The 27,761-nt window shown below is 55.3% G+C and overlaps 1 protein-coding gene across 2 annotated transcripts in view; it reads right to left on the bottom strand.

The window, feature by feature from the left end:
• Positions 1-27,761, bottom strand: part of IFFO2 (intermediate filament family orphan 2) — a 50,019-nt gene that overhangs the window by 5,131 nt on the left and 17,127 nt on the right. Inside the window, exons 2-8 of one of the 2 annotated variants that reach the window (XM_007104616.4) lie at positions 10,414-10,474; positions 9,070-9,165; positions 7,761-7,901; positions 6,254-6,393; positions 1,814-1,934; positions 1,585-1,677; positions 520-650 (exon numbers count right to left, since the gene is read on the bottom strand). In XM_007104616.4, coding sequence (XP_007104678.2) covers positions 520-650; positions 1,585-1,677; positions 1,814-1,934; positions 6,254-6,393; positions 7,761-7,901; positions 9,070-9,165; positions 10,414-10,474 — 783 coding nt within the window. The remainder of the gene's footprint in view (positions 1-519; positions 651-1,584; positions 1,678-1,813; positions 1,935-6,253; positions 6,394-7,760; positions 7,902-9,069; positions 9,166-10,413; positions 10,475-27,761) is intronic. The other variant, XM_024125387.3, reaches the window with a different exon arrangement.

The raw sequence follows: 27,761 nt of genomic DNA, 5'->3' as shown, positions 1-27,761 counted from the left end.
CTGCGTGTACCTTGAGGGCAGGGGCTCTTGGTTCTGGTGTCCCCCAGCAAATAAAAGAGGCCTGATGCATGTCAGTCTCCTGGGGACAGACCCATATGGCCTTGGGTTGGAAGATGGGAAAGGAAGGAAAATGGCTTCCTAAGATGACATGTGAGCCCCGGCCACCACCTCCACCCACCAGCTCAGCAGGAAGTGGGGCGTGGGCTCCAGGAGGGCCACGGCTGCGCATGTTCTGCTCATCACTGTATCCCCATGGCTTTGCACAGAGCAAGCCTTCAACAGTAGCTGTTGAATCAATGGGGGCAGGGTTGTTGTGAGCGGTCACGTGAGATTAGATGTGTAAGGCATTAGCACATAGTAGGAGGCTAATAGTCATCGGATGCATGGACAGGTGGATGGACGGATGGACCAATGGCCTGGGCAGGTGAAACCACCAGGCTATAAGTTGCAGCCCCACAAATCCCGCCACCGCCCCAAGGATGCCACCACTGCATTGCCAGGGAGGACAAGGCTGGGTACCTGTCTGCGGAGCCTTTGATGAGCCGGCGGCAGGTCTCCATCTGCACGTCCAGGCCCCGCTTCATGCTACACATCTCCATGTACTCATGCAAGTGTCGGTTCATGTCGCTCTTGGCCGTGGCCAGCTCCAGCTGAGAGGAACCAACATGGCATAAAGGGGAGGCCAAGTCATCCTCCCTCATAGCAGACCACTCAGCAACCGCCCGTCCTCAGTGGTGGTGGCAGCATCGGGGCCACCCCAGGACACCACGCCCTCAGGGCCCTCCCTCTGCTCTCCGCTCTCTACATACTGGTGCAGGGCCCCTAGAACCATTTCTGGTGGAAGGTGAATGGTTGCTTAGCAACCACTGGGGCAGCCCTAGCAACTCCACCCTGTCCAGCATCCCTGCAGTCCTTTATGTGGACTGGATTAGAAAAGTCCGGAAGTCTCTCGTGTTTCTGACCCTTCTCCTCTACCCAGTGATACATTCCCCAGGAAAGGAGCTGGCCTTCTCTTTCTCCAGCGTGACAACAGCAGTGACTCTCACTGATAGATGTGGCCCAGCACACAGGCTCCAGAGCTGGGAGAACCGGGCTTACAGGCTGCTTCCTGGCTGGGGGGCCTTGGGCAAGTCACTTGGTCTCTTTTAACCTCATCTCCTCCTCTGTAAAATGGGGCACGCAGTACCTACTGCATAGCGTGGAGGCACCCAGGTCCCTCTAGGTACATACATAGGGTATGCATATACCAGGGAAGGTGTATTTTTAAAGGGCTGAGTGCCCAGTGTCACTTGATGTCACTCAAATGTCGGTTCTCATTATTTTGAGATCATCATCTCAGTCAGTAACTTAAAAAAAAAAAAACGTCTCTGGGGCAAACATGGATCACCACCCCCATTTCACAGATTAGGAAACTGAGGCCCTAAGAGGGGTGTGACTTGCCCAGCACTAGGCAGGGAATCAGCAGATGTCCTGACTTCCGATCCTGTGTCTGCCTCGCTCTCCCAGCCCCTGTCCACACGAGCACCTAATCACCGTGAGTCTCGGGGGTCACAACCGGGTGATGTGAACAAGCTAACGCCTCACCTCGATCTGGCCTATGGTCTCCTGGTACTCCTTGTCTCTCGTCTTGAAGAAGGATTCAGTCTCATGGATCAAGTTGCCCAGGTTTTCCTCTTGCTGGGGAAACAGAACAGAGGGGACAACTTAGCTGGGTGGTGAGGGCTGCAGGGAAAGAGTGGGGGATGCGGGATCGTGGAAGGGAAGTGCTCCCGGAGCCTACCTCCCAGCCTCTAAGAAGCCTTGCCCGGCTCACCTCGCCCTGCAGGTCAATGCTCGGATTGCAGTTAGTGAAGTCCTCCCAGAGCAGAAGTGTGTCTTCGTTCTCCTCCCACGTCAAGCTGTCACAGTCATCGTCAAAATCAAAGGTCTCCCGCCTGTTGAAGGAGACACAGGAGGGCATGAGTGAACAGAGCCAGGCTCCAGGGGCCTGGACAGGGGAGAGCAAGGGACACTGCCCTGATGATTGGGCTCCTGCCCGGTGGCCATCCAAAAAGGCAGGGGCGGCGGCCAAAGGGGACACATGCCTTCTCCTTGGAGTTTAACTCTTTTCAAATGCAGAGTGTATTTACATATTATTAATACAATTTAAAATGTATATTCCTAAAGATACCAGGCTTTCACTAATGGAGACTAAAGATATTTTCCTCCCGAGTCCAATCTTGTGACTGTTTTCCTTTCATTTAATAACTCATTCCTGGAGCCCCTGCTATGCCTGAGGTGGTTCATATAACCTTTTCTGCAACTTGGAAAGGGGGGTATTATTATTATTCCCATTTTACAGATGAGGAAACTGCAGCTCAGAAAGAATAATTCACTTGTCCAAAGCCACACTAAGCTAGGCTGTACCAGAAACTAGGGCGGATAAAAAAGAACAAAATAATGCCATTTGTAGCAACATGGATGGACCTAGAGATTGTCATACTGAGTGAAGTAAGTCAGAGAAAGACAAATATCCTATGATATCGCTTATATGTGGAATCTAAAAAAAAGGGTACAAATGGACTTATCTACAAAACAGAAATAGAGTCACAGATGTAGAAAACAAACTATGGTTACCAGGGGATAAGGCAGCCATAAAAAAGAACAAAATAATGGCATTTGCAGCAACATGGATGGACTTAGAGACTGTCATACTGAGTGAAGTAAGTCAGAAACAGAAAGACAATATCATATGATATCGCTTATATGTGGAATCTAAAAAAAAGGGTACAAATGGACTTATCTACAAAACAGAAATAGAGTCACAGATGTAGAAAACAAACTATGGTTACCAGGGGATAAGGGAGGGAGGGATAAATTGGAAGATTGGGATTGACATATACACACTACTATATATAAAATAGATAATTAATAAGAACCTACTGTATAGCACAGGGAACTCTACTCAATACTTCGTAATGGCCTATATGGGAAAAGAATCTAAAAGAGTGGATATATGTATATGTATAACAGATTCACTTCGCTGTGTACCTGAAACTAACACAACATTGTAAATCAACTATACTCTGATAAAAATTAAAAAAAAAAAAAAAAAAAAAAGAACCTAGGGCTGAAAGCCAGATCTTTCTGTTTCCTACGGCTTTTTCCTGCCCATCAAAACATCACCAAGCACCTATTATGTGCTGGGCACGGGACAGGCCACCACGCATGTATTAAAATGCAATTCATTCCATCCTCACAACAATCCTGTGAGGTGAGCATGATTGTTAGTCCCATTTTACAGGTAAGGAAATTGAGGCTCAGAGGGATTAAGTGGACTTCTAGAATAATACATGCTGGAAATCAGATTTGAATGCAAAGCCTGAGTGATTTCTGGGCTTCCCTATTCACTAGAACTGGAAGTAGGGTGATGGACCATACAGGTGTGCCTGGGACTGAAGGGGTTCTGGAGTTGTACTGGTTACCCCAACTGGAGGGGACCGTAAAAATCATTCAGCCCAATATGCCCATTATTCAGATGGGAAGGCTGAGGCCTGCAGGAGTTAAATTGCTTGAGCCAGTGAATTAGCTGCAGAGGAAGATGTGGGTCCCAAGTCCTGATTCCCATCCCAGGGCTCTCCCCACTGCCCACGCTCACTCCTTCAACTACTTTCTGGATCCTACAGGGCACTGCTCCCAACCTGCTGACAATGGACCAGGCTGGAGCCACCGGCAGAGCCCAAGAGCACCCCCGGGAGCCAGGTTCCCCACCAAGAAGCGGTTCCTGCGGGAGCCTGCAGGTGGCTCCCTGCATCCAGGGACCAGAGCTGGGGCAGGGCTGCAGGGTGAGGCGCTGCCCACCCCCCGCCCCCACCAGCAAGACAGCTCCGGGGTGAGCCCCTGTGTCAAGCGTCGTCGACCCATCGCCACCTCACATACTAGACTGCTGACCTCACTTCCTTCCCAGCGGCTGGGACAAGAAGGAAACCCCAGCTGAGTAATGGGGAACTAGAAAGGATAGGAAGCTGCCTGCACAAGAGAAAGGGCTCGGAAGAGGCGCCCCCCTCCCCCCAGATCTGGAGGGCAGGGCTGAGCAGGAGGGCTGGCCACGGTGCAGAGGAAGTAGCAAATTTCTCCCCTTCTCCTCGGCCTGAAGCCCAAGCAACTGATTTTGATCAAAACAAAACAGTCCTGAAACGGGTGCATTATTCAAGGAGTTCAGAGGAGCTGGCCCGGGGCAGTGGGGGCTCTGCCTTGGGTCTCAGCCCGAAGCCCGCGGAGATGTCAGCGGGAGGGGGCCAGGGCCCTGCCCTGGTGCCGTCTGCGTGGCCTTGGCTAGAACTACAACAGTGGAGGGGTGATCAGTGGTTGGCCGTTTTTTTTTTTTTTGAACTAGGCAACTTTACAACCAGATCAACCTAATTGGATACTGAACCCAGTTCAGACCTGTCAACGCTCAGGTGCCCATTTTAGCAGCAGTGGAAAGAAAGTTCTTTCATACACCTGGGAGCACAGCTTTTTAGCTCACCCCACTTCCTGGGCAGCCTATGGATTCCTGGTGACTTTATGAAAACCAGGGACAACAATTTCCTCAAAGAAGCCCTTTAATTCAACCAAATGAACCCAGCCTGGGTCTCTGGGGCATATACAACCCTGCCCTACACTCAGAAACGCCCACAGCAACGTTCAGAAAACCTAGACCCGACCAAGGGTCCTCTTCCAAAGCCCCTCTCATCAGCGAAAGATGAGACTATGAGAACTGGGTGTGGGGGGAGATGGTGAAACATGAATCGAGAGTCTAGGAATCTCCTTGTCACCGTCAAAACAGCAAAGCCCCAAACACAGCCCCATCTCAATGTTGTTTCAAGGGAACAGCAAGTATAGGTAAGTGCTGGGCAAACCCATCCCACCCAGGTCCGATTCCCGTCTTCCTGACAAGTCACCAGGGTGGGGATGGTGTGGCAAGGAAACAGAAGAGGGAAATCTTCTGAGCACGAAGACAGTGCTGGACCGGGAGTCAGGGGCCCGGCTCTGTCCCGACTTGCCCAGCCCTCGCTGAGCCTCATCTGTGCAATGAAGGGGCTGGGCAGGGTGATCTTGGAACTCTACCATGCTAGGCCAGCCCCGAGCATCGTAGGAAGCGTTAGGAGAGGCCTGTGCCCCTGGCTTTTGAAATGAGTGTGAAGGCAGGAGCACCTGCTGATAGGAGGTGCCCTCCTGGAGGGGCCTGGAAGGTTGGTGATGGCTCATCAGAGGCAAGCACTCGAATCCAGCCAGCCCTGCTGCTGGAAACTCAGGACTCCAGAGAACGGACATCAGGCCAGAAAGTGTGCTGGGCCCCGAGACTCAGACGCAAGGGGTGGGGGAGGTAGGGGTGGAGAGGGAGGACTCCAGTCCTGGGCCAAAGCTGAGTTCTCAGGGCTCAGGGGAGAGAGCAGGCAAGAGCAGGCCAGTGGGGCAGGGGGAAAGTTGGACTCCAGAGACCCAGTCCCAGCCTGCTTTCTGACTCAAGGCCCTTAGGTGAGTCAGCCAATGCCCACAGCTGCACCCCCTACCCTCCCCAAGCCCACACCGGGATACTCTACGGATTAGAGCCAAAGATGGATCAGGATTGCAAGTATAGCACTGGGTACACCAAGGCTACAACGCATCCCTTCCCCAGACGACTGTACGCAGCCAGGTTCTAGTAAATCAGCTGTCCACAGGGGTGGGAGAGGGCTGCCCAGACTGGTAGCCCCTGACAATTTCCCATCGTGGCAATTACTAAGCTCTTAATGTGCCATCGCTAAACCTGGAGTGGGCAGGCATGCATACAATCAGCTTCCACAAGCTGGTAAGAGCCAGCTCCAGCCCACCACTGACCATACCCAGCCCAACTCTGCCACTAACCCGGGCAGCAGCTCATCCCAAGGGAAAGAAAAATTGTAACTCTGTATGGTGATGGATGTTAACTAGACTTATTGTGGTGAGCATTTTACAACATATACAAATACCAAAACATGATGTTGCATATCTGAAACCAACAGAATGTTACACGTCAGTTATATTATCTCAATTAAAAAAAAAAAAAAAGAATTGCCCACAAATATGACCACCATCACCAATTTGACCCTTTCTGAAAACGTGAAACTCCGAATCCAAATTCTTTCAGAGCACCGTGCTGGCCAAACAAAACATCTGCAGGCTACTTCCGGCCCAGGTCACCGGTTTGCCACCCCTGCCCTGCCCAACCTGGGGAAACGGAGAGGAGCCCCCAGGCAGCAGGGATACTCACAGCTGGTTAAACATGCGTTTCATCTCGTCTGTGATGTTCATGGAGCCGACCTCGTCCTCTGAGAACCGGTTCACCTCCCCGTCCTGCTCAGAGATGTCATCATCCGAAGCCACCTTACGCTCTTTCTTTTTGGGGACCACCTGACCCGGAAAGGAAAAGATCAAGGTCACTGGGAGGCTCTGCTGGGATGGAGGGTGGGGTGGACTGGGAAGGGAGCCGGCGTCCCATAGGATGGATGGAGCATGGCTGGGGCAGCCACTGCTTGGAAAGAGGCCGGGTCCTCTAAGAAGCAGGCGGCGTTCGCAGGAAGCGTGAGGTGGGGAGACATGCAGGATGGAGGAACAGATGGCCTGGACCCTTCCCTGCCCTGGGAGGCCTGGTGGTTGGGCTAGCTCAGCTCACCCCTTCACCAGAGAGGCAGCCCCATCATTTGGAGAGAAGAGCAGCCCAGAGTGGGGCACTGAGTGGCCTGGTATGTCTCAGAGGCAGCCAGAGAGACGGAGAACCCCTTACAGAGGCACAGACGGCTCCACGCTTCCCAGAGCACTCCAGCTCACATGCAAAGTTGACAGGCAGGCAGCCCCAGGTTCAACAAGCTTCCTCCACTCCAAGCAGACAAGACACGACAAACCAGACGAAGGCTGAAATGGTCCCTTGCTTCCCCGCAAAGGGGCAGCAAGAAGGCACGAGGTGGACAATGGGCCCCAGGGAAGCCCAGACCTCACCCCACTACATCCAAAGTCACATACTTAAAGCGACAACACACCATACTGCCCTGGGCTCAAGCAAAAGCCAAACCACAACCCAAAACTCAAGCAGCAGCCTTCAGAGAATGACGCACGCCCTTTGGGCAGCTGAACCAGCCCCCAAGCCCTCCCTGGAGGACATTTGCCAGTGCTAATCCATCGCCTTCGCTTGGGACACACCCAGTCCCTTGCTGGTTGGAGCGGGGGAGGGGGCGTATGGAGTGAGTCTCAATGTGGGACTGAAAAAGAGTCAACAGTCAACAGCTCCTCTTCTGAATTCTGAGGCTTGTGGACCAGGGCTCAGGCCAGCTCACCCAGTGCTCCCATAGCGTGGCCAGGGCTCCCCGACCATGGCATTTGTACCCAGCTCCGGCTCCCAGAGGAAGAGGCAGGAAGCAGGGCAGTGGACCCAGGGTGGACTGATGGACTGAGCCCTGGAGGGTCCAGAGACCTGAGTCCTACTCCCAGCTCTGCCATGTCCGTCCTGGAGCCTGTCACGCCCACCACCCCGCCCGGGTGAGCGGCGTCCTCAGCCATAGGATGAAGCGGTCAGCCTTGATGATGGAGTCAGACGTGCCTATGAGTCTATGCGTCCCTGATTCTATGTTTTCCTGGGGAGGCCAGAGGGTTGGGCAAATGCTACCTCGGGGGGAAGGGGCGTGGGCAGGGTGCGAGGAAAACGGGGGTTGGGTGGCCAGGCAGGGGCGGAGGGCGGTGGGCGGCCGAGAGTGGCAGCTGGTGAGCAGGGCAGCCCTAGTCACCTGGAAGATCTTGGACACGTCTTCCGAGTTCCGCTGCTGTGCGACATCGCACAGCTTGGCCGTGATATCGATTCGGCGGCAGATGTCCATGTCCACCTTCATGGCCTTTTCTTGGATCTTTGTGTCCAGGTCTGTCATGGGCTGCAGGGAGGACAGCAGGGGGTTACGTGAGCGAGGGATGGAGCAAGCATGGGGGTGGGGAGGCGCTCCCAGGCTCCGACTGGACAGAGGGGTGGGGAGACCCCCAGGTGTCGGGCGGGAGGCCCCGCAGTCCGAGGGGGTCCTTGAGCCTTTTCTGGACTTGAAGGGTCGGGCCAGCTGCTCGGGTTCAGGGCAGGGGGCGGAGGGACTGTGGGAGCCTAGGGCTTCGGCGCCGAGCGGACAGTGTGTTTGCTGGTCACCCTAAGGGCTGGAAGGCATCCTCTCAGCAGATACAGCGTCAGTGTTTATTTTGTCAGAGCAGAGAAAAAAGAAAGACAAGTCCCACTGCTGAAAGACCCCCCTGTTTTCCCACCAGGCCTGCTCCACCTGTCTCCCACACAGAGATTCCTCCCACGGCTGATGGTTGGGGCTGCCTAGGATGGGGGGGTCCACTGGACCCCGGTGAGGGGAAGCCACATGGCCTCTTCCAGCCACCCCAGCTCCACGCCTCTCGGGGCCAGAACTGCTCCAGGCTGAGTCACCTGTACTGGGCTCCTCCTCCTTTGTGGAGACTCTCTCTACATACTACCCGCTGCTTGAAGGTGGCAGGAGACCAGGTCCCCAGTAGGAAGGAGGCCTTTGCTGCCATCAGCTGCCCCTGCCCACGGTTACTCAGAGGGGCTCCGATCGTCCCACGGATGCGCACACCGGCCTGTCCCGACTTTACAAAGCAAACCCTGCTGAAGGCCGCTGGCCCGGGGAGCCTCTCAGGCCGGCGCAGATCAGACCCAGGGTCTCCTTCAACCTGCCATTGGCCGCCACTGCGCCCACACACAGAGGCCCGTGGCCACCACTCGCCCTCACCGTGGTGAGCTGGCAGGAGATGGAGCAAACACACACAGACCATCAGAAGAGCCCCAGGGAGGGCAGGATGGGTTAAAGCAGCGGATTAATGCATCTCTACTCAGACCAAGGGAAGCGGAAGTGAGGAGGGGTCAGGGAGGGGGGCCTGGTCTCCGATGCATCCGTCATCCTCACGGGTCAAACGCAGCCAGCCAGGATTCTAACTAGAAGCCGAGCTCTGGAGCCTCGGAGTGAATGAAGCGTTTTGCATGATGGCTGTGGGGGGAAGTCAGGATGCCTGGGGGTGGCGGTCGGTGGCACTTACGTCACTCATGAGCCCCTTAAACACCACCAGCTCGGCCTTGAGACGCTCAATCTTCTCGTTCATCTCCTCCTGGATGGCTTCTGCCTCCTGCGCTGCCTACGGGGGATGGAAATGGGGGAGGTTTTAGGGGGGCTGGTCTCCCTGTTGGAGGAGAGGGGATGGACACCTGGGCCCAGTGCCCCGGACACCTGACATCCAACCAAGCCGGGTGCCTTTGTGCCAGGGAAGGAAGGGGTGCCAAGGACCTCGTCCCAGCCTGGGTCCCCGCTCAGCCCTCCCTCAGCACAGGGCATCGCTCAGCCTAAAACACTTCTCCAAGGATTATTTATTGTATGGAAAAATCCATGGCAGACATTAAGAGAAAAAGTGGATGTAAAAGGGATCCCAGTAGTAGGTCAATTCACGTGAAACTGCCGAAACATCTGACCATCTCCGATCTCCAGAATGGCAATGTCACACATGCCAACCTAACCAAACGTGCACACCTCGGGCTTGTGTGTGTCTGCCCAGAAAAGACCAGAAGGTCACACACCAATTTATCAGCAGTGGAGTGGGGGGAGAACTGGAGGTGAGTTTTATTTTCTTCTCTGTGTTTTTCTGAATTTTCCAGGTATTTGACCATGAGCATGTTATGTGTGTAAAGCAAAAAGTACTTTTCTTATAAAAGAAAGCAGGGTGGGGGGACGTTCATCCTTTTCCTTCTGCATATTGACATTATTTTCATCTGTCTCTAACTTCCTTAGAAGATCAGTGTTTCTTTCTTTCTTCTTTCTTTCTTTTTTTTTTTTGGTTATTAATTAATTATTTATTTATTTAGAGGATCAATACTTTAAATATCAGAAGCCAATTAAAGAGCTTTCCATGCCTTCTCATGGGGTCGCCATTCTTGTGCCCATTTGGCTGAGAGGAAAACAGAGGCCGAGAAGGTAAAGTTTGTTGCCTGGCATACACAGCAGGCGAGTGAGAAGCAGGGCTCAGAGCCAGAAGCCACCGAGCCAGATGAGCAAAAGAATGTCCTCATGCCCGCAGCTGAGCACCTGCCAGGGCTGGGAGCCCACCTGATGATGTGGCCACCTGCCCTCTGCAGGGCACTCAGCCCCGAGTCTGTTCCTGCACACCAGGGGCAGCACCAGGATTCCTGTGCCCAAGCTTTTCTGCAACTCTTGTGCTGCTGCCTTCCCAGCCCCGAAGGAGGGGAGGCGGGAGAGGCCTCCGGCTCCATCGAGGAGAGACTGAGGCAGCAGGAGGTAGCAGAGCACAGAGGCTGTGCTGGGAACTGCCCCCGGCTTTGCCCCCTTGGCCACGTGGTTCTCCCACGAGCCTCTCCTGGTCGGGACCTCTCACCTCCTGCAGCGTGTCCACCATGGTCTGTAGGTTCATGCGCTTGGCGAGCTCCTCCTCCCATCTGCAAGAGCCAAGAGGGACAGGTGGTCAGAGGGTGGCCTCCCCAGGCCAGTCCAGCCTCAGACACAATGCCAGCACCCACCCTGGGCCCGTCCCCGGGCTGGGCAAGGAAGGGGCAGCAGCGACTCTATCCTTGCCTGCCCCTCAGGAACTCCCAGTCTAGGGAGCTAGATGTGTGGGACAGCCAGGTGACCCATGATGCCAGGTGGTGGTGACGGGTGCCAGGCTCCAGGCATGAGCACAGCACCACTGGGAGATGGCGGCAGGAGGGACCGCCCGCCCCCCACAAACTGTAAAGCACTGTACAAATGCTACCGCTCCTTCCGTTCCTGTAAGACATGGTACTGAGGCTGCTCTCAGGAGCAAGGATGCAGACAGCACCACTTTCAGGCTCTCCTCTGCAACCACAAGAAACAAATTTTACTGTACCAACTATCGCAATCTCGGAGTCAATTTGTCCTACAACCTACCCTAACCAGCAAAGACATCTCCTACCTAGCTGTTATCATCCTTATCTTACAGATGAGGAAACTGAGGCTCAGAGAGGTTAAATACCTTGCCCAAAGACACACAGCGGGACTTCCCTGTTGGTGCAGTGGTTAAGAATCCGCCTGCCATTGCAGGGGAAACGGGTTCGAGCCCTGGTCCGGGAAGATCCCACATGCCGCAGAGCAACGAAGCCCGTCCACCACAACTACTGAGCCTGTGCTCTAGAGTCCACGAGCCACAACTACTGAGCCCACGTGCCACAACTACTGAAGCCCGTGCTCCTAGAGCCCATGCTTCACAACAAGAGAAGCCACCACAATAAGAAGCCTGCGCGCCGCCGCGAAGAGTAGCCCTGGCTCTCCGTAATTAGAGAAAGCCCGCGCACAGCAAGGAAGACCCAGTGCAGCCAAAAATAAATAAATAAATAAGTAAATTTATTTTTTTAAAAAAGAATGAATATATGTATAACTGAATCACTTTGCTGTACACCTGAAATAACCCAACATTGTAAATCAACTATACTCCAATAAAATTAAATTATAAAAAAAAAAAAAAAAGACACACAGCTAGTTAGGGGGTGGGGCTGTACTTCAAACCCAGGTCTGTTTCATTACATTAAAACAAAAAATAAATATAACTCTCACTTATTTAATGCTTATTAAGTGCCAGGCTCTATTCCAGGGGCGTTACATATGTCATCTCGTTTGTGTATACGTGGGCTGAAGTTGAACAGGAAAGGACAAAGGGGAGAAGGCACATGGGGGCTCTGAGTGTACCCCCAGCGTTACCCGGAGGCAGGATGGGATAATAATAATTAGAGTTACCACGGCAATACCAGCCCACCTTAACTGAGTGCTTACTTTGCAGCAGGCACCGTTCTACGTGACGTAATTCAATCCTCAAAACAACCCTCTAGCCTAGGTGCCACCATAATCCCCACGTTACAGGTGAAGCAAGCAAGGAAGAGTCAGCTACCCAAGGTCAGGGTCAGGACAGGTGGGGCCAGGACTCAAACCCAGGCTGGAGACTCCAGATCGAGTGCTTGTAACCCTGCCAGGCTTCCTGTAGACCCAGGACCCATCAGAGCCCTAACCCACTCCCCACCCAGATGCCCCTCCTTCCCCAGAGGGACAGGTCCTTCTCCCCCTCCCCCATCCTGGGACAGACCGACCAGGAGTTTCTCTCTTTCTTCACCCTACGGCTGCCTCCCTACATGGCCTCAGAGCAGGCAGGTCTGGAAGTCTTTTAGGATGCTGTCGGGGCCAGCTAAAAATAGGCCAGAGGGGAGGGATGGCTGAAGAGTGGGTTACGTCACCAGCTTTTGGAAACAAGAGAAAACGGATACTGTTTGCACACACAGAGGAAAATTCCTCCTCTTTCCCACACAAGACACGACGGCCCCGGCCAGGGCTCCCAGAGGACACGCTCGCCACTCACCCCCCATCCCCCGTTCCCTTCGGTCTTTACCAGCCCCCAGTGGTGGCGGCCAGGCCTAGATCTTCTGTGGGCTGCAGAGTTCAGAACCCAGTGGGCAGTGGGGCTGCAACAGGGGTCCTGGCGGGGATGAGGAACACAGAGGAAGCTAAGGAGGGGCAGCAAGAGAACCTGAGCGTCTAACCCAGGCGGGATCATCTCACTGAACACCCTCGTTGTACAAATAGGAAAACTGAGTCCAGCCCCAGGCCCAGTGTGGGGAACAGGAATCCCAGGTGGGGAGAAGTTCAAGGCTGCCCTCACCTCGCCCAGCAGCATGGGGCACCTGGGGCTCCCCTCAAGGGAGGCCAAGGCCCAGAACACAGGTCCCGAGCTGAATCATCTCTACTGGCCACGCTGCCCTGAGGGGGGCAGGGGGCTCAATTCCAAAGCCGCTGAACAGAGCAGGGACAAGGGAGAGCCCGGTGTGGCGCTGGCTGCAGCCTGGCTCCTGAGGCCAGCCTCACCACTGCATCTTGCAGCAACACCAGGGGCGGCAGAGGAGGGGGTAGTGAGGGTTGAAGATGCGGGCACCCAGGGACATCTCTGCCCCACACACCCATTTCCAAGATGGGCTTTTGGGGATAAGGCCCAGCCCCTCCTCACTTTTCCTTTAAGCAAACTTCTTGTGAGGAAGGTGGGGCAGGGGTCAACAGACCCTTTGAACAGATGGGAAAAATGAGGCCCAGCAAAGGAAAGCAACTTGTCTCAAGTCAGCTCAGAGCGAGAACTTAAGCCACGTCTTTGGATCTCCAGACACACTAGCTGTAGTAGCAGCAGCCACTGATTGGCGAGCACAGTCTGAGTCCCACGCACTGGGCTCAGTGCCTTGTACACATCTCATTGGCTTTCATGTGAATTATTAACACTCTCGGGTAAAGAAATTTTCCCCAAACCCATTTTGTAGATGAGAGAGCTGAGGTTCAGAGAGGTGAGGTAACTTGTCCAGGGCCACACAGCTAGTAAGCAAGGATGGGACTCAAGCCAAGCTCACGCTCTAAAGCATCCAGTTTCCAACTGTGATATGCATGGGAATCACCCGGGGAGCTTGTTCACGTGCAGACCCGGATTCAGCAGGTCTGGGGTGGGGCTCATTTCTAATGAGCTCCCCTGCAGAAGGCACTTCGGTGGCCCCCTCGCCTCTCTAAGCTGCACCCCAGATGAGCTTGCACGAATGACTTCACGGGCCTTTTATTAGCAGAGCTGGATGGGTGGGCAGCCGGTGCACCTGCCCCCAGGAGACCCACGAAGGACCCCTGTGTGTTGACAGCAGCTGGCCTGACAGACCGAACCTGCTGCCTACGCTGACCTCCCCTCCCAGCCTCAGCGGGAAAGCTTGGCTTTGCCGGCTTCAGTGTTGACAGTGCAGAAAATCTTTGCCCTTCAGCTGCTCTGGCTGACTGGGGTGAAAGGATGGATGAGTGATGTTTCTTAAGGCGCCCCAGATGCCCTGCATTTACTGCAACTCAGCCCAGAGAGAGGGAGCATGCAGGCAGCTTAACCAAAAACTGGTCAACCAAGTTGTGGGCTCTGACATTCCAAAGCCTGCTTCCCAGGCACGGCCCCCTCTCCTGATTTGGATCTGCCCACAGGAGTAAGGTTTCAGCAGGATGGAAGCTTCAGGCAGCAGGACCAACATAAGCAAAGACGGGCCAGCAGGAAGACCAGGGAGTAGCCAGCTGCCACCAAGAGGGGACACACCTACTATGGGTCAGGGGCTGGTGGATGTCATGTTCTTTAAACCTTTGCCCTCCTGACTTTCATGTGCGGCCCACTGCTGAGCACAGGAGCTCACACGGTGGGCTGTGAAGCTGCAGAGAAACCTCCTGCCCATTTTACAGGTGGGAAAATGAAGGCCCAGTGCACACAGACAACTCTAGGCAAGGCCAAGACAGCCTGAATCACTTAGATCCACCCCTGCCTGCCCTGACCCACCAGCTCATAAAACTTCCAAATTCTTTTCTCTTTTTTTAAAATTTATTTTTATTATTTTTTAATTTTTGGCTGCATTAGGTCTTTGCTGCTGCGCATGGGCTTTCTCTAGTTGCGGCGAGCGGGGGCTACTCCTCATTGTGGTGTGCGGTCTTCCCTGGTGGTGGGCGCCACCAGGGAAGTCCCCAGATTCTTTTCCCTCGTAGGGATTGGAGAGAGGGACATTTATTGGTCACCTTCTGGGTGGTGTACACCATGCTGGACCTTCATATACATATAAAAGATAAGGGACTTCCTTGGTGGCGCAGTGGTTAAGAATCTGCCTGCCAGTGCAGGGGACATGGGTTCGTTTCCCCGGTCCGGGAAGATCCCACATGTCGCGGAGCAACTAAGCCCGTGCACCACAACCACCGAGCCCGTGTGCCACAACTACTGAAGCCCGCGCTCCTAGAGCCGGTGCTCTGCAGCAAACGGAAGCCACTGCATTGAGAAGCCCACACACCACAAAGAAGAGTAGCCCCTGCTCGCCACACCTAGAGAAAGCCCATGCGCAGCAATGAAGACCCAACGCAGCCATAAACAAATTAATTAATTAATAATTTTAAAAGATAAAATATCACTTAATCCTCCCCGACGGATGGTCCCCATTTTGCAGATGAGAAAACAGAGAATCAGAGGTCACTCGATTCCCCTTTCCCTCCCTCCTGTTCAGCCTCTTGAAATCTATCCATTCTCCCAGGCTTGTCTCAAATGTCATCTCTTCTCTGAGTCTCCGCAGCCACCTCCATTGTTTTCCCTCCTTGAGCTCAGGCCTGTGGCAGCAGACCTCAGGATGCCATCTTTCCCAGGCGGCTTGGCTGTGGCATCTCATCAAGCATGGCTCTCACCCAAAGAGCCGGCCCACGATGGACCACCCTCCATCTTCTCCACCTCCAAAGAGTGTTCAGGCCCCAGATCTAGCTCGTGCCCCAACCACATCACAGGGACCTTCTCTCGCCCCCAGCATCTCCCCCCAGCATCCTCTCACTCTACCCCCATCTGCAGACACCCTTCAACAACAGCCTTGTACACATGCCAGCTCCTCACAATGCTCTCAGTCTGTGGATGCTGAAGCAGGTGGGATGGATGATGGTGGTGGTGACACTGATGCTGCTACTACTGTTCATACGGATGCTCATGATGATGACGGTGTGACCGGGCAGCTAACACAGACCGAGTGCTTACGATGTGCCAGGCACCGTCCTCAGGGGCTTCACAGGCAGAGCCTCATTTTAGTTTCACAGTAACCTCTAAGTCGGGTTATTATTATCTCCATGTCGTTGATGAAGAAGCTAGAGTCCAAAAGCATGAAGCACCTCCCCCAAAATCACACAGCCAGCAACAGGGTCGGGGGGGGGGTTGTTTCTATTTTACAGAAACAAGAGACTCAGAGAATCTCCAGAAGCGGAAGGCTGAAAAGGGGACCAGAGTTCCCCAAGACCACGTCTCTGAGTGTACAGATAAGGAAACCGAGGTGTAGGTCACCCAGGGAGTGGACAGCAGAGTGCCCTCCCCTCCCCCCGCCCAAGCAGCGCTCATGAGGAGCGAGGTGGAAGGACACGAGTCTGAACCCCGGCTCTGCCTCCCCCACTCAGAGCCTCGATCTCTCCACCTGTAAATGAGACACAGTGTGAGCCCAGCATACCGCAGGCTCGCTCCAGAAAAGCCATTCTGTTCCCACACTCTCTGACGGTCATGTGACTGGCCCCCGGTCACGGGCTGGTTCTGGCTGGACCGGAACCCAGGGCCCATCTCCCGGCCCCAGCCCAGCCTCCTGCCCCTGGACTCAGGCACTCCAATCCCTCTGCTTTACCAGTGTCCAAACCCACTGGGTGTGATCCACAACACGGCAGTTCTGGACAAGGGTTAGTCCTGGAGGGCCTCTGTGCCAATGCAAAGGACAAGCAGGGGCTCTGACTGGGGAGCCCACAAATCGGGAATGTGAATGTGGGTACAGGTAGTACCCTGGTGCCCAGGCCAGGTGCCCTGGCCTGTTGGAGCACAGAGGAAACGTGGGGGAGACACCTGTTCTAGGTGGGAAAAGGGGCACAGGAGGGCTGCCACCATACAAGGCATCGGAGGAGTCGGGTCTAAAGCTGGGGGTCTGCCCGCTCCCCCAGCCAGAGAACTGGTTATAATTACCATTTCTGTGCTCACTGCTGCTGTCCCTGCACCTAAACCCACCCACACTTGGTAAGGAGTCAAACAGTTACTGAATGGATTTGTTGAATGAATGAATGATCCAAGCAGCAATCACTCCTCGGCCCCACTGCTTGCCCCTCCCCAGCCAGGGCCCCTTGGACATCCTCAATCTGCACAGCCCCAGCTTGGGGACTCGGCTGCTCCGTCCACTCGGCTCCTGAGCCTCCCCTGGGAGAGGCCAGGCCAGCCGGAGGGCTGGCCAGGGCAGGAAGCGGGCAGGGAGAAGGAGAAAGCTTCCCTCTCTCACTTCCCACAGCTCCAGGCCCGGGATGGGATGGGAAAGCAGGGATGTCAGGGCAATGAGTGGGGAGAGGAAATGGCTCCCCAGCCCTACACCGCTGCTGAGATCTCGGCGGGGCTCAGCCACCATCTTAGCAGAAGCAGCACATGTGTGAGAGGTGTGGCCAGGAGGGGGAGGCAGCTGCCCCGCCTCAGCCAGATGTGGTCTCCCCGCATTCCTGAGGAGCCACCGCTGGACCACGTGATGGACGAGAAGTCTCAGCAAGCCACTGGGGGGAGGGGATTGGCAGCTTCAATGCCAGTCCCCACCCCCAGCTAACACTCAGGGCCAGTGTCTCCCCTCCCCCAGCAGCTCAGGATGACACACAGACCCACCGGAAAGGGGCCACAAAGCCTGGCCTACTAAGGGGTGGAAAGCCAAGCTGAAGTCACTGGAGCGGGACTGACTCACAGATTTGTCACTTCCTGTGCACTCACAGAAAGAGGCTCCGGGGCTCTAGCTCCGGAGGAAAGTGGGTGCAGCCCCGGGAAAACAACTTAGGCTCCTGGGATAGCCCTGGGGCTTCTGAAGAGAAAGTCCTAGAGACTCCTGGGCAGCAAGAGACTGGGTTCGAATACTGCCCCCCTGCCGCTTCCCAGCTGTGTGACTTTGAGAAAGTCAATTACCCTCTCTGGGCCTCAGCTGCCTCATCTGTGAGATGGGAAGCACACCACCCCTTTCGAGGGTGGGTTGTGAGAACTACATGAAGTGGGGTGGTGTGGGTGAAAACACCCAGTCCCACCTCTGGCACACAGCAGACAACTGATGCTCCGAGGCTCAATTCAAACTGCAGAATCCCACAGCTGGCTCCAGTGGCCAGACCACAGAGAGCTGGGAGGGCCTCATAGGAATGGTCCGCACCTTTCCAGGGAAGGTCAGCCGCCAGCACGCCCAGGCCAACCCACTCAGGTGATGGAAAGCAAACTCAGGTGAGGATAGGCCAGAGCTGTCAGTGGAAAACTGCATTCTGGGCCAAGCATGGGCCTTGCCTCTGGCAGAGGGCAGGTGGGCAGAGGGCAGTTTTCACCCGGGCACGCGGAGCTCACCCCACAGCAGCACAGCCGGCTGCAGGCTGCCAGGGGGTGTGCTGGACCCACTCCGCCCACCTGTCCCCGGGGCTCTGCGCTGCCCCTGGCTTCTGTGCGAGCCCACCCACAGATGCAGAGGTGCCTTTCCCCTCCCCGCGTGGACGTGCCTTGCCCCACCCTCGCGGCAGAGCTGGGGCTGAGCTGGGGCCCTGACTGGCAGGTCCTTCTCTAGACTTACATCCGAGCTGGAGGATGAGGCAGACCAGGGGGACCCTTCAAATGCAGTTTTGCAGAAGCCGATGGGTAACAGATCAGAGTGGGCACTGGGCGGGCCCCCACCCGGGCGGGCCCCCACCCCTTAGCTTCTGCTGAGCACCCCTAGAGAGCTTAAAAATCACAACTGGGTCAACTTCCTCATTCCACGCCACCACCCTTGTTGAAAATCACAAACAATTCATGTCTGTGGCAGAAAAAAAAAAAAATCCCGATGAGCAAAAGGGCAGTGGAAGTGGGGTGGAGCCAGGGATACATGGTGAGAACCCACTTTTCTCTGAGAGAGATCCTCCTCCCGGGCAGCCCAACGCTGAAGCACGTGGAGCCTCATCTCCTGACTGCCTCCTCTCATCTGCTTTGCTGTATCTTCTCTCTCCAGTAAAGGAGGGCCGGCCGCCCAGCCTGTGAGCGGAGAGGCCCTCCGTCCCCCGAGCCCCGCTCTCACGGGTACCTCCCGGCCCCCTCCCTGTGGACTCTGCTGCTCCCATCGGCACGCAGCCCCCCCTCATCCGGGGAAGGGACTCCTCCCAGACGTGCCGATCAGAGGCCCAGCTGCCCAGCTGTACTTTGCTGCTCAGAAGGAAACACAAATTAAATGCCAGCTGATTGTCTCTGCAGAGGAGGTATTAATTTAATGTGAACACTTAACCAGGGCAGCTGATTCCATTACAGGCAGGCAGTAACGGCCCGGGCAGGCCAGAGCACAGGCTGCGAGCTGGTGACGGGCCGGGCTGAGCAGCCACCATATCAAGTGTGCACCTCTCCCAGCATGCTGCCACCACACACAGGCACGCACGCAGGCACGCACGCACGCAGGCACGCACACGGACTTGCTCTCAACCTGAAACACCAGGCGCCTCCAGGGATCCCAGCGGAGAGGTCTGTGCAAGGATACTCGGGGTGGGTGGGGGGGGTCTAGGGTCCATGGGGAAGCACCCAGTGGAGGAGAGGGTTCTGGGCGAGGGGGCAGGAGATCCTGGTTCAAGTCCCGGCTCTGTTGCTAATTCACTGCATGACCCAAGCAAGACCCTTCTCCACCTGGGCCTCAGTCTCCCCGTCTGTAATATGATCTCTAAGAGTCCCTCTGGATATGATGTGCAGACCCTGGATGTGGCCCTTCCTTGGAGCCTGAAAGAGGAGACAGCCTCAGGGACGTCACCGCCATCCAGAGATACCCTGGGTAACTGCATCAGGCCGCTGGGCCCTGCCCTCATCACCAGTGGCCAGCAAGCAGGGGGTGGGAGGGCAGCATGCACTGATTCAACGTTTGTCCACTCACTCATTCCATGATTGGTTCTGCAGCACTTGCCACGAGCTGCTCGGGCTTGATAGAATCAAAGGCTACAGGAGTCTCCGCCAGCCCCACTGAGAAGGGCAGCAAACTGAGAAAGCCGTCTGCCACTGTGTGGTCCCCGGAAGGCCTGCTTACCACTAGCTAGAAACCTCAGTTTCCTCCTCTGTGAAATGGGGGTAGCAATCCTACCTTGTAGGGCTCGTGGACATTAAACGAGCTCGAGCGAAGGTACACAGGCGCCCTTGCTGGACGGCCATTCTCATCACCGGCATTGCCCTGCCTACGCCTATCTGGGGGATGCAGGGACAGGTGGGTGCTTAAGGCCCGGACCACCTAAGCAGGGACACTTCTCCATCCTGCCCTGACCCTCTGGGGATCTAGAAGCAACTGAGAGAGGTGGCGAATGAATTTTCCCAGCAAGTTGGTGATCGCAAGCCTGGCCAATGGACAGCGGGGCTGAGCTGCATGGGACATCCTCACTCTCCCTACCTGTTTCAGTGACCACGGGTACCCTTTACAGGGCAGCTGGCTGGCCCCTGGGGCTCTCCGCGGGGAGCCATCAGGACTTGAGAGAGGAGGGAGGGAGAGACTGGCAAGCCTGTCCCTGGACCTCATTCCCCAGACCCACACCCCCTCAGGCAACGAGGCAGCCTGCGTTGTGCAGGCAGCCCCGTATCTGGTCCTGTCTCTGCCCCTACCTTGCTGTGCGACCTTGGGCAAGTCCTTTCCCCTCCTCTACCATCACTTTCCCATTCTTAATGCAATGGTGTCAAACTGCATAAATTCGAAGGGCCCACCCAGCCAGGCCAGAAAACTATTTCCACAAGTGCCTGGACAAACACCCCATGCTGACGGCAAAGCTATCTGATAAACCAGTGTCAAAGCCAGCTGGGACATCAGCCTTTGGGTCCAAACCAGTGTGTGTAGTGGAGGGATGGGCAGGGGCTCTGGAGCCACAAGGTCCTGGGGTCAAACCCCAGCTGTACATCTTGCAGCTCTGTGACCTGGTGCAAGCTGCCAAGCCTCTCTGAGCCTCGGGAAGACCACCCATCTCACAGGGTTTTTTGCAAAGAGTCAGTGGACTCGTGTATGACAGGTGCAGTCAGTGACATCATTCTCACCCCCGTGATCTCCCAACGGCAGATGGTCAGAGACACTGGGAGAATGGTCCTGGACCACACTGCAAGTGACAGGGCCAGACCTGAACCCAGGACTGGCTGACCCCACAGCCTCTATGCTGCCATAACCATCACGTTGATGAGGATGATGGGAAAGAGCTAGATGCCACCGTCACCTGGCCGGGGGACCAGGGGCACAGGGGGGTGGGGGTGGCCAAGGGAGCCAGATGCTGACACCGCCGAGTCCACTGCCAGCAAAACCCAGCAAGTGTCCTGCTTCTGCCTGCCATGCCCCCAGACGTGCCCCGAGAATGAATGGGCACGTGCTCAGGCTTTGAAGTCTGTCCTGACAAGGGCCGCCATGACAGCAGATGAGACTGAGGCAGGAGGGGTCCCACCAGCCAGAGCCCAGCTGTTCTTATGGGGCCGCCCCAGCAGGCAAGAGGCATTGAGGGCCATCCTCCCAGGCCCAGAGGTGCCCCTGGTCACCTGTCCCAATGCCAATCCGAGGTTCCAGCTGTTTACACCAGTATTCCGTTCCAGTTACCCAGTGTCCGTATCTGCCCAGGTGCCCAGCATCACTCCCACTTTGGTGTCATTTATTGAAAGCCCCTTTGGAGACCCGGCAGCTCTGTGGATGCCGGTAACCCAGAACTCTGGGTGGGGAGCGGGGAGGGTTAGGTTGCCGTCCTTCCAGTGCTTCTGTCTAGAAACCACACCCAAGTGGGCACTGTCCCCCACAAAGCAGGCTGCTCCGAGAAGGAAAGTGGCTCAATGAGCATCTCATGGTGAGGAGGAATCTGTGTCCCAAAGTGCAGGCCACCGTGAAGTTGCTGGGGCACCACTTCCAACCTCTTCTAGGCTTGCGACACCTTCATCACCTCCTCCAGGAAGCCCTTCAGGACTTCCCCAGGATGAGTCACTACACCCCTCCTAGTATTTCCAGCCCCAGCACATGCCTTCCTCACGGCATCCAGGTGCTGTAAATATTCACTTCTCTGCCTCTCTCATCAGACTCTGCTCTCCTGGAGAAAGGGAGGACTTGCTTTCACTGTAAAATGCTTATTTTGTGCTCGTCTAGTCACTTTACTCTGACCATAGCTCTGTGAACCAGGCGTTATCCTTCCCACTTTACAGGTGAGAAAACTGAGGCCCAGGTGAAATGACTTGCTCCAGGCCCATCTGACTCCCCTGTCTGAGCAGCCTCGCAGTAGTCAGAGCATCTCATCGGTTCCATAAACCCCACTGCCTACCATGCCTCCCAGTACGCTGCTCAGGAAACACCCCTAAATTACCCTGCCAGGGTCAGCACCAATGTGCACCCCTGGGTCACAGTCACTGACTTGGAAGAGAGCCGCTTAGCCAGGGCATTTGCTCTGCCTGTTTACTCACTTCCTGGGCCCTAGAACCCAGGTGGAGAAAGGCCCTAGCGTTGCACCTCCACTGGCCAAGACACACCTGCCCACAGCGCTGCCACCCGTCCCACCCCTACGTGGCTGCGGCAAAGCACTGAAGCTCCTGTGCTCCTGATTCCCATCTTTAAGGTGGGGGCCGGTGGAAGCACCTGCCTGGTGGGGCTGGTGGATTAAGTGAGTCAGCATCCGTTATGCGCTTAGCACAGAGCTCAGCTCCTAGTAAACGCTCAATAGGTGGGCACTGATTAGCCACGGAACGTGGTCTTTATGTTGTCTCCCCTGCCATGGAGAATGGGCAGCTCAGCTTGGGGTGGCAGCTCTGCTGAGTGGATGGTCAGGGCCCCGGGCACCAGGCAGCATCCCCGGGTACCAAACCAGACTCCCTGCTCTCAACGCCTGGTGACACATGGGGCCGTCAAGTCTTTGGAGGCTTGTCTCATCTCAGGAGGATGTCTCACCTCCCTCGTGTCCAATCCAGCGCCACATTCCAGCGCTGGCATGAGACCCGGCACCAAGGACGCCCCAGTGAGTGAGTGTGGGGTGCTTCTGGGAAGCCCAGCCCAGCAGCCTCAGCGTCCACCGCAGCCCAACCCCTCTGGCTGTTGGCTTAGATTCCATCTTCTTTCCCCCACGACAGATTCAACAAACATTTCCCAAGTGCCCTCTTAGAAGCACAGGACTGCATTAAGAGCACTCTCCTCCCACTGCGAGAGAGACAGCGAGTTCCAGGGCTTTCCCCAGGCAGGAGCTCCGCCCCACCCCCCAGCCTTGGGTCCCCAATCCCCCAACCCAACAGGGTTAGAAGATCTGGGCACCGCTGCCTCGTGCCCTGGAAGTGGGGATGGGAGGGGGTGCTCATCCCAGGCTCTTGGAGTGGAAGGCATCTTTGCTCTGCCATCAGTGAAGGGGCCTCATCCGCGTTTCCCCTGCCCATGGTACCCAGGGCAGGAGGGAGGAAAGCAAGTAGTCTCCACCACGACAATGAAAACAGTGGTTGCCTCCAGAGGGAGAGCCTTGTGGCTGGGGACAGGGTGGGAGGGAGACTCGTCACTCTGTCCCCTTCTGTACCATTTTCTAAATTGTAGTAAAATTCTCATAATATAAAATTTGTCATTTTATATTATGTACAGTTCAGTGGCATTAAGTACGTTTACACTGTTATGTAAACCCCACTCATCTCCAGAATTCTTCATCTTGCAAAACTGAAACTCTGTCCCCATTAAACAGTAACTTCCCATTCCCCCTCCCCGCCAGCCCCTGGCAACCACCATTCTATATACTTTCTGTCTCCAGGAATCTGACGACTCTAGGTTCCTCATATAAGTGAAATCACACAGTACTTGTCCTTTTGTGACTGGCTTATTGCACTTAGCATAATGTCCCCAAGGTTCATCCATGTTGTAGCACGCATCCAAATTTCTTCTGTATCGTTTAAATTTCGAATCATGTAACGTATCTCCTAGTCAAAAAAACCAAAGCCGTTAAGACAAAAATACCCATTTGTTTTCCCCTTATTTTAAATTGCCTGAGTATTTTACGATTACACAAGAAACAGAAAAAAAAAATCAGGTAAGCCAGACAAACAAAAAAAGAATTTAAAAACCCACCCAATCCTCCATCCCTGAGAGGATCGCCATTAACACTGGCTGCACATCCTTCCCAATGCTTTCTTATGAGATTTTTTGTTCTCGTGTGAGATCTTTTAATAGTGAAAATGGGATCAGACCATGTGCGATTTTCATGTGTGCTTTTCCCACTTAACCACACATAGCAAGCATCCTTCCCAGCAGGTGACGCAGCGGGTGGCCGTGGCACCACTGATCTAATGGGTCCTGCGCTGTCATTCCCAAGTCCTGGCAGTCTACTCAACACTGCGAAGAGGATCTTAGTACATACATATCTGCATATTTGTCTAGTTACCTCCATGGAGTGGGTTGCTGTCTGAAGGGTATGGACATGGAAGAGGCTTCTGTGCCCCTCAAAAGCGCTGGGTGTGACAAAGCTGTACTCTCATGGGGCTCAGCAAGGGAGCCAAGGGAGCCAAGGGAGCCGAGGAAAAGCAGGGTCCCTGGGTCCTGACTCCAGCTCAGCAGCAACATTGTTTTGTGCCTCAGTTTCCCCATTAGTCAAAAGGCTGCCTCTCCCATGGGTGGAGGAAGACCCCACCATAAATACTGTCCTTCCTCGCCCTCATTGGGTGGCACTCTGCCTTCCCCAAGGAGCAAGGGCTGGGCGATCAGGCTTATATGAGAAATGGGCCCCACCACCTCTCTTCCAAAAGGGTAGACATTCCCACCTGGTGTGTGATGAGCCCTGGAGCAAGTGGCCACGTGCTAGGGTGGGACAAGATAAAACAGCATCCCCCAGGGCACCTCTAGCCTCGGGCCTGAAAAGCTGCATCACACCTCCGAGCCTTTGCCTGTGCTGTATACTCTGCCTGGAAGGCTACCGCTACACGCCACTTTGTCATTTGTTTCTCTGAAGCTTTTTCTGAAGCTTATGCCAACTTCAGGCCTCAGTTTGTATACCCCCTCCTCCAGGAAGCCTTCCCTGGCTCCTCAGTCAGGGTCAAACGCCTCTTTTCTGTACTCCAAAGGCACTGGTCACTTGCTACTGAGGTTATCTGCTCACCTGTTCATTTCCTCTACTTAACTCAGCCCTTGTAAGATGAGACCCATCTCTGGCTCCCAGCTGCAACTCCAGAGTGCAGTATAGATCCTGGTACACAGTAGGCACCAAATAAATGTTCGCTGGATAAAGGGCCCATGGAATGTCCCCTCCAGGGCCTTCCTTAGGAGACCCCATCTGGAGTCACTGTAGCACCAGCTCACTGTGTGGCCTTGGACATGACCCCCCTGCCCACCCCGCCCCTCCCAGTCAGCCTCAGTTTCCCAGACAACCTCCACAGTCCCTGCCAGCTCTTCTACTCTCCTCCAACAATCCCCTTCCCTCACCTTGACGCCTGCGCCTGCCTCTCATGGGGCCCCCGATGGGCGCGTTAGTGCTCACAGCTCTCCATCCCCAGGACTTAGCCTGTCTGCCCAGGCCTGGCCGAGCCCCCAGGGACCCTCCACCCAACCCCCATCCCTGGTGTCAGCAGCTCTCAGCCTCTGGGACTCCATCTCTTGTTCAAATCCAGAAGCCAGGAGGGGGTCTGGACACCAGACCAAGAAGCTGGAGGCCCAGGGGGTCTGTGCCCAGGAGGCTGGGGGAGCCCCACCCAAGGATATGTTTATAGCTCTGAGGAAAAACAGCAACTCCCAAGGCTATTTTGGAAACCTAATGTGCACTTTGGATCTCTCTGTTGTTTATTTCAAGTGACCGTGCAGCCCTGCAGGTAAGTGCACGGCACCGCGGGTCTGCAGCTCAACGCCATCTCCCCATCACAGCCATGTCACTCACTCCGAGCTAAGCACGCCTGGACCAATGAGGGGTAACCAAGCAGACCCCACCAGGCAAGGGTTGGCACACACCTCATCCTGGGTTTAAACCAAGGCCCTGCAGCCTAGAGCATGTCACCTCTCTGTGCCTCAGTCTCCTCATCTGTGAAATGGGGGAGAATGACCCCCTTCCTGGATTAAATGAGGATTGGCAAGCACATCAGGCTCCAGGCGTAACAGGGAAAAAAAAAAAAAAATCACAGAACGTGGGCCCTCAGGACCTCAGAAGGGGATGCTTAGAAGCCCAGGCCATTTGTAAATGAGAAGCCCGAAGCTCAGAGGGGTGAGGTGACGCGCCCAAGGTCACACAGCCGGGCAGCGGCAGAGCAGGGACTGGAACCCAGAGCCTGTGTGTTTCCTGCCATGCCGCTGCGGAGGGAAGGAGGACAGTCCTGGGCAGTCACCAGGAAGGAAGGAGGGAAGAGTGACAAGGACCCCAGGAACCAATTACATGTGCAGCTGGTGCAACAGGGATGGGTCACGGCAGGCACCACCTGCATGTGGAGCGCCCTCAGTGTCATCACTGGCCGGCAAGGCTGCAGGCACAGCCGGGACAGGTAATTAGACTGCAGTCACCCGCACCGAGCGGGATTAGTGACTCCGCACAGCTCAAGGAGATGGACTCATGACTTAATACCGGCCTCCTGCCACCAGGCAGCCCTGACATTCAACATGACATGAACCAGTGGGAAGGGCACTTCACACACACACACACACACACACACGCACACGCACACGCACACGCACACGCACACGCACGCACGTGCGCGCGCACACACAGCGTTCCTCCCATCCATCCACAGGGCTGGGGTACGCCTCTAGAGGAGAGAGAGGTCAAAAATAGCAGACTCCCAGAGAACCTTCTGCGACAGTAACACCCCTGGCAGAGCACTTTATTGGAGCCTCTAGTTTCCTCACCCCCATTCTGCCCATGCGGAAACTGAGGCTCACAGAGGTAAGGAGACTTGTCCAGGTTCCCTAATCATAATAGTTAACAATATGAAATGTTAGGATGTGATAGGCACTATCAACTCATTTAATCCTCACAACAGCCTTATGAGGTAGGTGCTATTATTATGCCCATTTTACAGATGAGGAAACTGAGGCCCAGGGAAGTGAAGCAACGTGTGCAAGGTCACAGAGCTCAGAAGTGGTGGAGCCAGGTCTTAAAGCCAGGCAGTCTGGCTCCAGAGCCCAAACTCATAACCATCAGACTCGCCTGCCTCTGCTCTCCATATGGAGCAGCAGATGCTGCAGTAGAACACGGGTCTCCCTGACCCCAAAGCCTAGGCCCCTTTCTCTGTGCCAGGTGGCGTCATGGTGGAGAAGGTCAGGGAGCGTGTACCTCAGTCTCCTGGGGGTCAGAATGGACCCCAAGTGGCATCACCTCCAAACTGTAAGAGCGAAGCACAGAGGCCCTACCCTGGGCCCCACTAGGCCCCAACAGAGGGGTCACTGAAGTGAGGTTCTCCTAGGACTGGCCCAGCCCCGAGGACCCTCAGATGGGCAGGGCATCCTGCAGACACTAAAGATCCCCAAGCTGCCTGGATCCTGTCAGGTGCCCAGCCCAGGGGGAGGAGGCAGAGGATCACCAGTCCCAGCCCCGCCAAGGGACCAGCACAGAGTCCCTTCTCAACTCAAACCCAGTCGGGGCCTCTCTCCCCCTGAGACTTGGTCCTCCAGCCACACAATCCCTGGGCTGGACTCAGCAAGAAGCCCAAAAGGAGATGGTCCCAGACAGAGGGACGAGAAGGAGAAGCCTGGGGGAAGGGGTGAGGCCACTCACACAGCCCCACTGCTGCCCCTTTATCTCAAAAGATTTGCAAGTCAGAGAGACAGACTCAGCCATGGCCATGCCCCAGCTGGTGGCCTGGTAAAAGTGACTTTACCTCTCTGAGTCTCAGTTTCCTCACCTGTAAAATGGGGTAACAACAGTACCTACCTCACTGGGTTGTGAAGGTTATACAATATCATGAGTACCAAGCATCTCATGTTACTTTGCTCACCTTTCCCACTTCCAGCTGCTGGGGCTAGGGGGTTGGTCCAGGGTCCAGGGTCCTGGGCTTGGCTGAGATGTGCCATTTTGCCCCTCAGAGGCTTCATTATCTGGGTGCCTCTCCCCCACACTGGGACTGGGGCGCTGTCTGGTAGACTTGGATACCAAGTACCCAACACATGCAGGCCCTCAACTGGTATTTATGCACTGGATGAATGGATGAGCTTGTGGGCTGCAGCCCCGGGGCAGAGTAGCAAGCAGGGCCTGGGTACAAGTCCCGCTCTGCCTGCGTTCCAGCCCGTCCCGGGA

Source organism: Physeter macrocephalus, unplaced genomic scaffold (assembly GCF_002837175.3).
Source record: "Physeter macrocephalus isolate SW-GA unplaced genomic scaffold, ASM283717v5 random_126, whole genome shotgun sequence".
NCBI classification, from domain to species: Eukaryota; Metazoa; Chordata; class Mammalia; order Artiodactyla; family Physeteridae; genus Physeter; species Physeter macrocephalus.
This window is presented reverse-complemented; position numbering and strand designations above follow the sequence as displayed.